Source organism: Lolium rigidum, chromosome 5, assembly GCF_022539505.1.
Source record: "Lolium rigidum isolate FL_2022 chromosome 5, APGP_CSIRO_Lrig_0.1, whole genome shotgun sequence".
Taxonomy (NCBI): domain Eukaryota; kingdom Viridiplantae; phylum Streptophyta; class Magnoliopsida; order Poales; family Poaceae; genus Lolium; species Lolium rigidum.
This window is the reverse complement of record NC_061512.1, coordinates 257,438,791-257,451,875: the sequence shown is the minus strand read 5'-3', so window position 1 is coordinate 257,451,875 and position 13,085 is coordinate 257,438,791. Positions and strand designations below refer to the sequence as shown.

At 41.9% G+C, this 13,085-nt stretch overlaps 1 protein-coding gene across 1 annotated transcript; it reads left to right on the top strand.

Moving 5' to 3' along the window:
* The first annotated feature begins 616 nt into the window (after positions 1–616).
* LOC124651195 lies at positions 617–2,256 on the top strand. The gene is made up of 3 exons (XM_047190325.1): positions 617–910; positions 1,174–1,355; positions 1,846–2,256. The coding sequence occupies exons 1-3, from the start codon at positions 725–727 to the stop codon at positions 2,024–2,026; spliced, it is 549 nt and encodes a 182-aa protein (XP_047046281.1). The 5' UTR covers positions 617–724; the 3' UTR covers positions 2,027–2,256.
* The last annotated feature ends 10,829 nt before the right edge of the window (positions 2,257–13,085 follow it).

Here is a 13,085-nt window from a genome sequence, read left to right as displayed (position 1 = left end):
TCCAGACACCGGAGCTGCAATCTCCATCTACTGTGCTGCAAGCGGCCGCTTCCCGAGCTGCACGCGGCATTCGTCGGACGCTGCAAAAGTATCCCGCCGATACTACCAGAGGTTGCGGCGGCACTACGAAGGAAAGGTCGGCGGCGCCATTGATGGCGCTAGTGCAAGCCCTTTCTGCGGTGCCAACGGAGGTGCCGGGGCACGTGGGAGACTCTGAGAAACGAAGACGAATCAACTTTATCTTTTTTCCTTTCATTTTCTAATAACAACTGTTGGGGGAAGTGGGGTCCACCACGTGAGGTGGGGGAAGTGGAGCTTTTGGCGTGCTCGCTAAAGAAATGAACGAACCGGATCCAGCAATCCAACGGCTGGCAACCCGGGGGATCGGGTGGTTTGATCCCCCGGGGGACGCTCAGCACTACCCAAATAGAAATCCCTAACTAATATGAATCGACTCGAAGATACGAGTTGGTAATGTGTTGAAATTTCCAACAGGCGTGCATTTGAGCCCAGGGCAAAGGCACGCTTCAGGCCTCTTTTCGAGTTGAAAACTGGGCTACATCAAATTCTGAGTAGGAGCGCATGTGAGCATGTCTAAGTCGGAACCGGACCTAAATCGATAATCCTAAATAGAGTCGAGTAGCCCTAATAAAAGAGGACCGAACGCCCAGATCCGCAGCAACAATAGAACACACCAAAATTCGATTCCCCGCTGAAGTACAAGATGGCCATGGCGGCGGCTCGATTCGCCGCGAGGAGGCTCACTGGCCAGCAAGCGCACGCGGTTCTTAGGTCGGCCGTCTCGAATGAACAAGGGGTGCTCAACCGCGGCGGCTCGCCGGCCTATGCTCTACGCCGGTTTATCTCCTCCGAGGCTTCTGCTGCCAAGGGACCAAAAATCAGCACCGAGGTATACTACGCATGTCGGTTTATTACTAGTAATCCCCTCTGTCCGAAAATTGTTATTTTGACAAAGTTGAGCAAATTATTTTGGAACGGAGGGAGTAGTGTATTATTTTTCGATTGGGATCTAAAAACGGACTTCTCTGCATAACCACAGTATTTTCGTTTGCATACTTCTAATATAGGAGTTAAACATGGTTTCGGAGGTGTTGCGTATTCATTCGTTCATAAATCTGCAAGTTGCTAACCTTAGTATCTTGCATTGGCCAGTATCCTTCCGTTTCAACGGATAGCCGTGTAATGGTCGCTGACCAGAAGAAAGAGGAACTCTTCGATCTGCTTGATGAGATACAGAGGAATAAAGATATTTTTTACACAGGAAGAAAGGAAGACAGGTGGCTGCTCCAGCGCCTTACCTCTCACGTCGGTCACAGACCTAGTAACCCTGAATGGTAAAATCTTAACTATATTCATGCCCAATCACTCTAGATTCCTCTACGGATGTGTTTTCTCATCACTTTAATCGTATATATTACTACTCCTCCCGTCTGCTTATCTCATTAGTACATAAATTTTTGACATCAAATTGATGTTATTTGATTCATGTTCAGAATTATTAATTTACTCACCAATATGATTTTGTAATATGATTTTGTAACACATAAATGAAGCAATTGTTGGTCAAACTTTTGTGTAAAACAGAACAAACATGCCTTGTGTTTTAGGCTGGAGTGAGTAATTAGAAGATATTAAATTGCAATAAAAATCGTTATCATGGTGATGACTTTTTAAAAATTCATTTTGGAGTATATATCTTATACAATTATAATTAGAACAAAGTCGTCCAATTGTTTACTTGGCAGTGAGAGAACGATTGCCCTATATCCTTAGCTTCTTATTAGTGTAGTAATGTTTTTCTTAATCGCATATGATCTCATGCAGGCACCGGTATCTTCTAGAACAAAGAGTCGGTCTTTGCTTGGGTGCTACATCAACTCTCCTTGCCTTCCTTTATATGGTGGAAAAAGGGAGCATATATTTTGCCGGCAATAAGCAAGTTCAGGGAGCAGACAGTAACAGCAAAGCTAGTGTCTCTTGTGCAGAACCAATCATGGAAGAATAGTTTATATCGGTGAGTGCGGTGTTTGTGTGCTCGAGCGACGGGTATCTTTTTTTTTTAATTTCAAAGATTCAAAAAGATCTGAAGAAAATCTGCATGTAGATGTAAACTGTAAGTGTGTGAAATCTCAGTATGAATACTTTGTACTGTAGGCTAGAAAAAAATGACAAAAGTGTGGATCCGAGTACACATTTTCAAATCTTCATAAATTATCAGGATTTTTTTCATTTTTTGTGTAGCTCATAGTATAAGGCATTTGCATTGAGATTTTATACGCTTGTAGTATATGTTCTTATGTGCGTCTAGATTATTTTCTGTGAAACTTTGAAATGCTGTTTCGATATTTTTCGGAAAATAGTATGACCTATAGCAGTTGACCCAAGTTACTCTTCTGTTTTTTGATCATGAACGAATGTGAATATATCATTTTGGCACTATCTGTTATTTTTGTCTGTTTAAGAAGTTCCAACTAATTTGGTTGTCGGGTCAGGAGAGCATAGGGATTGTTTCTCAACAGTAGAAAATTCGAACAATGTACAACGAACGTAGAAGGAAAATTGAACCCCCGAGCTGAGTGAATACAACTACTTGATGCCCTCTTTCAAGGTAGGGTTGAAAATGAAACGGAAACATGCTTTATCATTTTTGTTTTCCTCTATCTTATCGGAATCGAAAATGGAATCGAAAACCCCGGAAACGAATATGAAAATGGAAATCCTTGGATATGAATATAAAATGGATACGTAGCGGATACGTTACGAAAATGGATATTTGCCATAATACAATGCGGCATAATAACTTGATTTATAGATCGAAAGACACACATAAATAAAAAGACAATAAAACAAGATATATCACTTAACTTCGACAAGCGGCAATTCCACATAAAGTAACACATGTAGTTTAACAGTTACATGCACACACACAATTATATAAAGTGATTAGGTTAGAGTAATAGTGGACTTGATACGTGGCTAAGCCTAGTTTCATGTGTAAATGTAGGCCTACTAAATGCATGGGTCTCTCTAGGTTATATTTCTGGAAACTTTTCGTATCTATTTTTTCGGAATTTCCTCTGCCATTTCCCTTTCCATCGAAAAGGGCTTCCTCGTTTTCTTTTCCGTTTCCGTTCATGGTTTTGCCGTTTTCGTTTCTTTTCCTCCAAATGCCGCTTCCTTTTTCGTATTTGGTCCTCGTTTTCCTTTTTCTTCGAAAATGGACGGAAAGTTTCCCTTTCGTTTTCAACCCTATTTCAAGGTAAAGGCCTTGTTGATTCACCTAATTCCTTAAATATAGAAATAGAAAAACAATGCATAGAAATTGCAACGAAATAGAGTGTGAAGAATTCATTGGATGTATCCTCAAATTATTTTACAGTAATTGAGAAACACGTTCTCATTCAGATGGGCTACGTTCTAACAGTTAACAGTAATATTTCCTTGATAGTGAGTGCCTCCAAATCTCCAAATGTATCGAATTTCTCATTCCTGCCACGTGATGGATCTAACATTTTACAATTCATACGGGAGGGTGATTCAAATAAAGAAGTAGAAGGATTACTCTTCTACGTCAGTCAGAATACCAAGAAAGCAACTTGGCCATCAAAAAGCTTTACAATTCATTGGGGAGGTTGATTCAAATAAAAAAGTAGAAGGAAGGAGGACAGAGATTTGGTGCACATGGGCACCAGTGATCTCGTTTTTTTAAAAAATCAAATATCATATTTTTGAGTTTTAAAAAATTCTGGAAAAAAATCCGCACATAGTCAATGATTTATCCCAAAAACGTGCAAAAAATCAATTTCAAATACTTAATATTTTGAGCTACACAAAAATGACAAAATTGTAGATCTGAGTAGTCATTTTCAAATCTTCAAAACATATCAGATTTTGTCATTTTAATCTAGCTCAAAATAAAAAGAATTTCGGATTGGGATTTTGCATGATTGTGGAATGTATTAATGACAGTCTAGAATTATTTTCATGATATTTATAACTTGTAAATATATTTTTAAATTTCTCTTGACATAGCGAGAGCACTGGAGCTCGTGAGCTAAAAACACTTTTCCAAGGATAATCTTCTACTTCGGTCAGAAAATCAAGAAAGCTACTTGGCCATCAGAAAGCTACTTGCGCAAGTATCTGCAAAATTTGCTTGCGTAAACTATTCTTCCCTTAGAGCTATATACATTTTTTTTTGAAACGGTAATCATTGCTTTTGTAGTAATCGCTAAAGCTATATACATTTCTAATCCCACAATTTATCTAGAATGTGCAAATTAGTCCTACATCCTGCATAATGTGCACCTAAGTCCCACAACTTGCATTACCGTGCAAAACTGGCCCAACTTGGCCGGAAGAGAACATGTGGCCATGTTTTTTTTCAGTAATGCCCCTATACATTTTTTGTATCATATGTGACCTTATGGTTGTATTATTTTTGTGGATTCTACCTGTCAAGAATAATAAAAATTGGACCAACAAACAGACTCCAACACACGACCTTCAAGCTCAGGGCATCTCTAACAGAGCGACACAAATAGATTAAAAGCATCCGTCTACGTCTACGCAGATAAAAAATACGCTCCAGCGACTAGACGCAAAATGACCGCAATGTTCGTTCACGCAAACGTGGATCAAATATGCATTAAGATTGCGTCTGCGCGGACGCGTCCGTTCGCAGCCGTTTGGGCTGCATGGCCTCCTCTCTTTCCCCCTTTAGTGCAGGGCATGTCCATATGCTGGCCACTCATCTCCTCACTAATCAATGCATAGCAGGTCCTTGCGGATAAAAAAATGTGTATCTACCGCTGGAAAAGGCGCAGACGCATGCGGACATGTGACTATTTTTGTGTCTGTACCCGAGGCAAACGAACATAAATTGTATCCAAAATGCGTCGCCCTGTTGTTGATGCCCTCATAGACGTTGTCCGCTTAGCACGGCCACTGTGTTACAATGCGATTTTTGATTGTATTGAGGACTTCAACTTTATTATACACCGTACTAGTGTAACCGCTGGAAATGTTCGGATTCTCACACTTCTTTTACATTTTCTAATCTTTAATTGCATATTTCGGTAGGTTTTGAATAGGGTAAAAATAATTCATATGTTGAATTCTAGACGATGAGCTCATAATCATAGCAACCAACTTCATAAAGTAAATACAAAGTCATAGCGGAAACTCAAAACTGATCCGGGGTGCATATGCACTTGGTATGTACAAAACATATTTGAATTTAAAAAAAAAATAGAAAAAATTCATGAGAAATGGATAATTTTAGCACCAAAATTTGTGTTTTTTACACGAGGCACAAATCATGTCGGTTTAAGCCGAAATAACTTTGTGATCATGTGACATGCCAACATGTACACGAGACTTTTTTATGTATTTGTTTGACATTTTTTAATGCATATGTACCTAGGTGCAGAAATACCCTATCTAAAGTCATAGGACATAGTTTATTTCGCAGATAACATGTATTGAATTGAAAATAAAATAAGTAGAGTAACGTTGGCGCGGCAGAGGTGGAAGCTTGGGAGAGCGTCTGGTTCCTATCTGAATGGCTAGAGGGCCTAAGACACCTAAGACAGATAAATTTTCGCGTGCCGCGGACTCATGGTGATGCGGCCTAAGGCCACGTGGGTTGCCCGATCTCACGAATTGACCGAGGGAAAGACGGGGGAGAGGAAGAACACGAAAAACACGGCAAAGAACACGATGAACACACGCGAACGCACGCAACACAACCCGATACAATTCCGGTTTACTCCCGATAGCCCGAACCACTATCCCGATAGAATCTCTCAAGGGAGAGACACGCGGTAGAATCCCCGAGAGGAAGGTCGGTATACGATCGGTGGAATCACACGAGTGAGAGACCGGTGGTAGAATCACAAGTGCGAGAGACTAATCATATAAGGAGTGCCTTGATACAATAGATTTGATAATCTAAGGAGGGGGTTTCCCTAATCCCAAAGGGATGGTGGAGGCATAAGCCTAGGTTCTCTCAAGTTCAACTCTAACTAATGAAGGGGGAGGTGCGAGCCTATATATAGGGAGCCACTAAGGAGGGGTAGTTTAGGGAAACAAAGGGGTACATGGGCCTTGGCCCGAATTGACTTGTGGCAGGCGTCTTCTCTCCTAGTCGACCTCGGACGCTCTTCTTCCTTCTTCTCTTTCATGCCTCCGTGACCTCGGCCTTGAGTGTGGTTCTTGACGTTGACGCACATGATGAAGCGAAAACCGTAGGTCGGGCTACATCATCTCCCCCCACTTGAAAAAGAGTCGTCCTCGACGATGAGTCTTCGTGAATGTGTAGAGGAGGTAGATGACACCAACGCTTGAATGTTCCTTCACTTGTCGAGAGCCCTATCAATAGCACAAGAAAAGCGAAGGAGCAATCAAAGCGTAGCCAAAGTTCATTGAATTTAGCAAGAGAGCGCAAGTAGAAGGAGGTCACCTTAGCAAGATGTCGGTGTGCTCTCATTGAGAGATCTTGTGTAGTCGAAGTGTGCGAGCGAAACCATTCATTGGAGCTCACTTGTATCATGCTCTCAAGAGCTCTTTTTGTCAACTCGTGCTCAATCGAGGTTGACATTGGAGTTTGGGTACCTACACACATGTTAGACAACAAGAACAACGTGTGTGCATGGTATATGAACACATCATCCATCATGATGCGCCATTTGTTTTGCACATCACCATTAGCGGTAAGCAAGATATTATAGTACACATGGTGAATATGCGTAGAAAACCTAGGAACATGCGCAACATGGATATGTGCAAAGTCTCCAAAAGGTGAGAGAGCTATGGGGGCAATCTCATTCACAAGCATATTAACATCATTGCAAACCAAGCATTGGAAAGAGCAAGTATTCAACATTTTGGTTGCACTAATGGGAGAATATTGCAAGCATGTAGCACAAAACATTTTCAAAATTTCATCATTGTTGTTGACCAACCTAGGGAAAGAGCAATTGTTCATCGAGGTTGTCACAACACAAGCATTATCATTTTCATTGCAAGAAATAAATGGGAAAGAGCAATTGTTTGACGTATTGCAAGCAATAGGAGATATATTGAAACACTCATAGCATGGCATGGTCATCTTATCACAAGCAATCAAGTCCACATGATCAACAATGTTATCAATCAAAGCATCACATGGGAAAATGAAAGAAGCATATGACATCGCATTTGTATCATCATCATCATCATGCATGCACTCACAAATCATCATGTCCACTAGTGGGATCATGGCATCATCAACACCCATATGCGTACCTTTGTAGTCCCGCTCATATGAGGTAGGTGTTGTGGAAGTGGTAGGCTCCATGTGGCCTCCATGTTCATCTTCAAGCAACAAGCATGGTGTGATATCATCATCTTCATGCACCATGTACATCTTCTCCATGATCGACGTCTCGTCATCCATGGAACCTAATGAGACACAAGGAAACACACTAGAGGTAGAGGGTAAGTTGTTAGAATTCGAAATGGCCTCACATGACCTATCAACTACCACTCTCATCTCACTCGGTGTATCACTCATGCTCTCGAAGTGGAGGCACTCATCAAGCTCATATATAGTGGAGTCACTCATCTCACATATAGTGGAGTCCCTCATCTCCATGGCAATGGCGTCGTCGATATCCGAGAAACCTAGCAAAGAGGCAGACAACACATGAGGAGTAGAGGTTAAGTTGTTAGAAATCGAAACATCCTCACTCGACTCATGGTGTGTATCTCTCTTGCTCTCAAGGTGTTTGAAGTATGCGTTGCACTCGGCTTTATCTTTGTGTGTCATCTTGGCTTCTTGAACATCTAGCTCGGCGAAGTATGCTCTCATCTCGGCTTGCTCTTGTGGGGTCATCATGTATATCTTACTAGGATAGGTGTATATGTATGGTAGAAGGAAAACTACACAAGTATCCCACCTTTCAAGAAAGTATCGGAAAATGGTTCAAGTCAAGAGCAAAGTCGAAATGTATAGGGGTTACTCACACACACACTCAAAGCACATGCAAAAGGCTAAGAACTCTATATGTGGTGGGCATGTAGTGGATAGCAAACGAAAAAGATCAACGAAAAAGTCTATTGTCAAATGTGGGTAAGATCCAAAGTCAAATGTCAAGAGTGGTGATCTATGTCAAGGAAACACGGAAACACACACAAGAAGAACAATGGGGTTAGCGCGACCAAGGAAGTGAGCAAGTAACAAAGATGGTCCTACCGAAGACTATATGCTCGGTGTCACGCCAACACAAGAGAGACGGTAGCTCGGTTGCATATGAGAGAAGCAACAAGATTTGCACAAGATGTCACTCTTCTCTTTTCTCTCTTAGTGCTACAAGCTTTGCACTTCTCCTTTGTATCGGTGGACACACACTCTTTTTCTATTTCTTTTTCTCCTTTTTTTTCTTTTTTTTCTCTATGCTTAGAAACTTTTTTTTCTCTATGTATATGTCACACTTTTCTTGTTTTGTGTATCTTTCTCACCGAGCTTGCTTCGGAGCTTTTCTCAACACAACGCACACATACCCTCTCACGGTCGTGACACTTGTGCAATGGTCCGCAACGCTCGGAAAGCCACTCTCAATGGGATAGGTACGCAAAGGAAGAAAGGGGCTACAAGGGGTAGGGGAGACAAGTTATACCTATTGACGTTAGGCGGTGTCAAGCACACGGACTTGCGATGATGGTGATAGTAGTGGTGGCGAAGTTACGCCGGGATCCGGGGTGCCGATGTCGTTGTCGTGATGTCGATGTAGGCGCGGAAGCGGTTGTCACGGACCAAAGGCACTCCAAAACGGAAACCGGTCAAATTATGTCAATGCCCGAAAAGTTGGGTCAAAACGAGCGGTCAAAAGTTGGGCTCGAAAAATTGCGGAAATCTCTACTTAATAATATAATATAAAAAGAGCCCGACACGGAGATCCAACAGATCTCAGCCGTTCCCCCACGTTGATCTGACGGTCAAGATCGCCTCAATGTTGAGTAGAGAATGTGTTGTGCGCTAAAGCCGCTTAATTCCTTACGTGCCCCCGTAACCTCCCTTTCCAGCCGTCAAATCTCCAACTACCCTCCACAAGATCCACGATCCACTTCCTTCCTGGAATCATGCTGATGCCCGTTTCGCCAACATCGTTCTCAGTTGTCAGGAATCGCCGCCTGCCGTCTTGGCCCGTGCCGACGTCCCCAAGCCCCCAGTGCTCTGCCCTGTCTTGCGAGTTGCGCCTCCACCTCCACGGCTTCGCTGCCCTGCCTGCGCCGCCACCTCCCGGACCGTTGCGCCAAGACGCCATGCGCCGGCGCCACCACGAGCCCGCCCCACTCTGCCGCCAGTACAGCGACCTCACCGCTCCATCGCCCCTACGTCGCCTCTCCGTAGCCGCCGTCGTGGACTACGCCGCTTGTGCTCGACCCGTCCTGAATGCGAGCCCAACTCTGCTGCGCCCGCCGTCGTTACTTAACCTGCACCCACCCGTCCCAAGCTCGACGATATTGTCCTGATCCCAGCCGCGCAACAGCGCCGGTCCCTGCACACGGAACACAAGACCGGAATTGAAGGTGCGTTTTCTGAATTTTTGTACGCATGGTGAAAGAACAAATTTTGTGTTAACTTCACAGCACAAGAATGCATCGTCTTGTAAGCCTATAGGTTCCTGAATGTAGTTGTACTAAGGACAGATAAATTATGGCATGATGTGATCACTTGGGAAGCTAATTTGAGTTCTTATCAAGCCGGCTTGGTATTCCTGCTCGCCTAGCTCCTCTACAGGTTTTAGATAAATTGCCCTGTAGTACGAAGCATTGCTATGCTCACTAAATTTTGCTCCAGCTGACATCATCTGTAGAGATGGAGTTAATCAATGCCTTACCTTTTAATTAATCAATTGTGTGTTTGATGATGATTTTATCACTTCTCACTGAAGAGGTGACTGAATTTGTATTGTGTTGGTGATAATGCCACCAAGGGGCATTTACAATCTGAAGGGTGAAACAACGATATCAGAGTGTTCATGGAAATAGGTAACCAAGATTTACGATGTGCATAGTGGTACTGTTATGGTAGCTCTGGATGTTGAATAATGTTTTGGTTTCTTATGCCATTCCTGACCGTTTCGAAGTAATGGTTAACTTTACGGGGTTGTTTGGATAGCTATAGTGTCATGTTGTTTATGACAGACCTTTGTTGCTCATTATTATGGTTTCGAAGCTCAATTTTGGGGAAAATGCCTGCAATGCAAGAAACCACCATTTCTCTTTAGACTTGATTCTGGTGACAAGCGAAAATTTGGGCATTACGTTTTATTTACCTATAATTTTTAATGCTCTGAATACTAAACCATTAGTGTATGCACATGATGATGCGGCAACACTGCATGAGGGCATGGTTCCCGCAAGCGCACACATCAAATCCAGTGCATTATTCTTGCACAGACAATGTGTGATAGCGCTCCATTACTTTCACATATGAGTAGACAGTCTTGACATGCAAGTCCATTGATAGAGGTTAGTTCATTTTCAGTCTATTTTCTTTTGATAGTCCATTGATTTCAAATGGTTTTGAAGTTTGCACCTGTAAGAAATCCATATCAAATAATGGCCTCTAAATTTAGGTCTGACTGTAAGTCAATGTTCTCTCAACTTAACTCTACATGCTAGAATAAACAATGGTATAGTCCAAGGCACAAAGTCAAGAATTACATAATGAGAAATCCAACCTCTTCAATTTTTTAATTTTCTTTTGTATATTGAAAATCATAGTATACTGAGTGCTAATCTTGGGTTGTATAAAACATTGTTTTCATGCAGGTTCGCATTTTTTTTATTCTATAACACATGAGGGTGCAATCTATCATTTGATATGTTTTCGACAGAGATCGGCATCTGGTAATATGTTTCATGTAGCCAGGTGCAAATCGATTATTAATGTAGTTTATCATTTTCAGCAGTATTTGCCAGTCTTCCCATTAATATACACATGCACTAAAAATCTGTTTGTGTCTATTCCATGTATAAATGTTTTTTTTCAAGCATGGATTCGTAGGCGGTGATAACAATGTACTCTCAAGTTACTGTAACACTTCCATCAAATTTAATCGTTTTATGTTCTCAAGGTCATTTGTATTTCATAGAGACATGCATTCCACATTTCTCACTGCATTGTGTTCCACATAATGTCTAGCTAGGTCTTTTTTGCAATCCTGGTAGAGGTCAGGGTGGACACAGGAAACCATTTTCCCGTTGTTTTCATTATCAGCTAAACTTAATGGAAATCAACTTCTTCCCAGATGTGAGAAAACGTTTGCTCTTTTTCTGTGACACTACATAGCTATTTCAAGGCAACACAAAGGTTTTAAGAAGTTTGCTTGGAGGTATTCAAACGATCTGAACTTGGATATCTGTTTCTTTTCATTGCTGGTTGGATGAACTAGGGGTGAAAACCTGAACGCAGCAAAAAAAAAAGCATTCATTTTTTTATTGTCAGTAATGTTGGCTGGATTAATGCAAACATTTTACATTCTATATTTATTTTGTTTTTAGTATCATGATTTAAGTTGCATTAGCTAACATGTGCATTGTACGTACACAATTACTTCTCATAAGAGGTGAAGAGTATTTGTTCTCATGATGAGAGCAAGAATTAGATTTACCTTTCATGCCTAAAACACTGTCTTCAATTTTTGTACAAAAGAACCAGACTGATTGTTACTCTTTATTGTTTTATATAACATAGGTATATTTGAAAATCAAATACTGATGTTACTCTTTGTTCTTAAATTTTTATATACAAAGCTACTTTGTCTACCTCTTTAAACAACACTTTTGTGGTTTCTAGCCTTGCTATTTGTTTTGAGCACCAAAAAGTGCAGGTTTCTGTGCACTGCGAGTTTGTCAAACCATTATTTTACACGTATACACTTTGTTTATAAATAGAGAAAAAGTATCAAACTTTGCAGAGAGTGATTTATGTTATCTCATGTGCATATTGCAAGACCGAGAGAATCCTTTTGATGATAGAGAGTTTGGGGTTATTCATCATAATATATAAGTAAGAAATGTACATGATTTCATTACTACTGTTTGCTATTTATGTACCACAAAATTTTCTTTCTGCTTCATGGCAGCTGTCAATGCGAAATTCTTCTTATACGCCCTGTAAACCCATTCCATTATATGAGATTTATCTTTGTAATGGATTTAGAAAAGTTATATTGTATCTTTTAAACAAATGAAGAAGATATTTTCAAAAAATTCAGCTGATGATATAGAGTACATATCACTTCAGAATACAGAAAATAGAACTTATTTAGTGTATATATTTGCATTAATTGAGACGTGCGTGGCACGTGCAAGCTTACTAGTAGTGTCAAAATTAGAGTCACAATATTGTGAGATGGCTGTTAAAGTTTGGAGTCAAACGGGCTCCGAAAAGTTGTCAAGATTTGGGGCAAAAATATAAATCAAAACTAGGCAGATTTTTGTTGGGCGGTGGTACCGCTTCGATGTACCGGTCGTGGTACCGGTTAATAGCGCAAAACATACAGGGGAGTTGGAACCGCGAGCGATTCCCAGACTGGTAGTGCGGGCGGAGGCTCCGGCCAAAGATTTTCTAGAAATTTGATTGTGAGCAGCGATTTGGAAATTGCTTGCGCCGAACTGGGAAGCGGTCTGGGAATCTTGCGCGAACGTGGGCTGCTGCGCGTGCGTGATGCGAGGTAAACTGAAGCGTGGAATCAGCAGTGTCTGCGCGCGTGCGCTGATGCAATGTGAAGTGGCGCTGGTTTTGTGTGGATGCTGCAGCGAATGTAAAATGGAATCAAGGCGGGGCTGTGTAGAGAGAGCAGGGCGAGCGGGAGTGGATGGGCTGGCGGCGCGCTCGTGCAGGAAACAGCAGGCGGAAGCGACTTGAGCGGGCGCGTGGAGGTTGGATGCACAGCGGGCAGCGAGGTGGAGCGGGCGCAGGGCGGCCTGGAGCTTGGCCAGCGGCGGCGTTTGCTGCGTGCGCGGGAGCAGCGACGTGGGGCTCTGTTGCTGCTGGGCTGCAGCGAGGC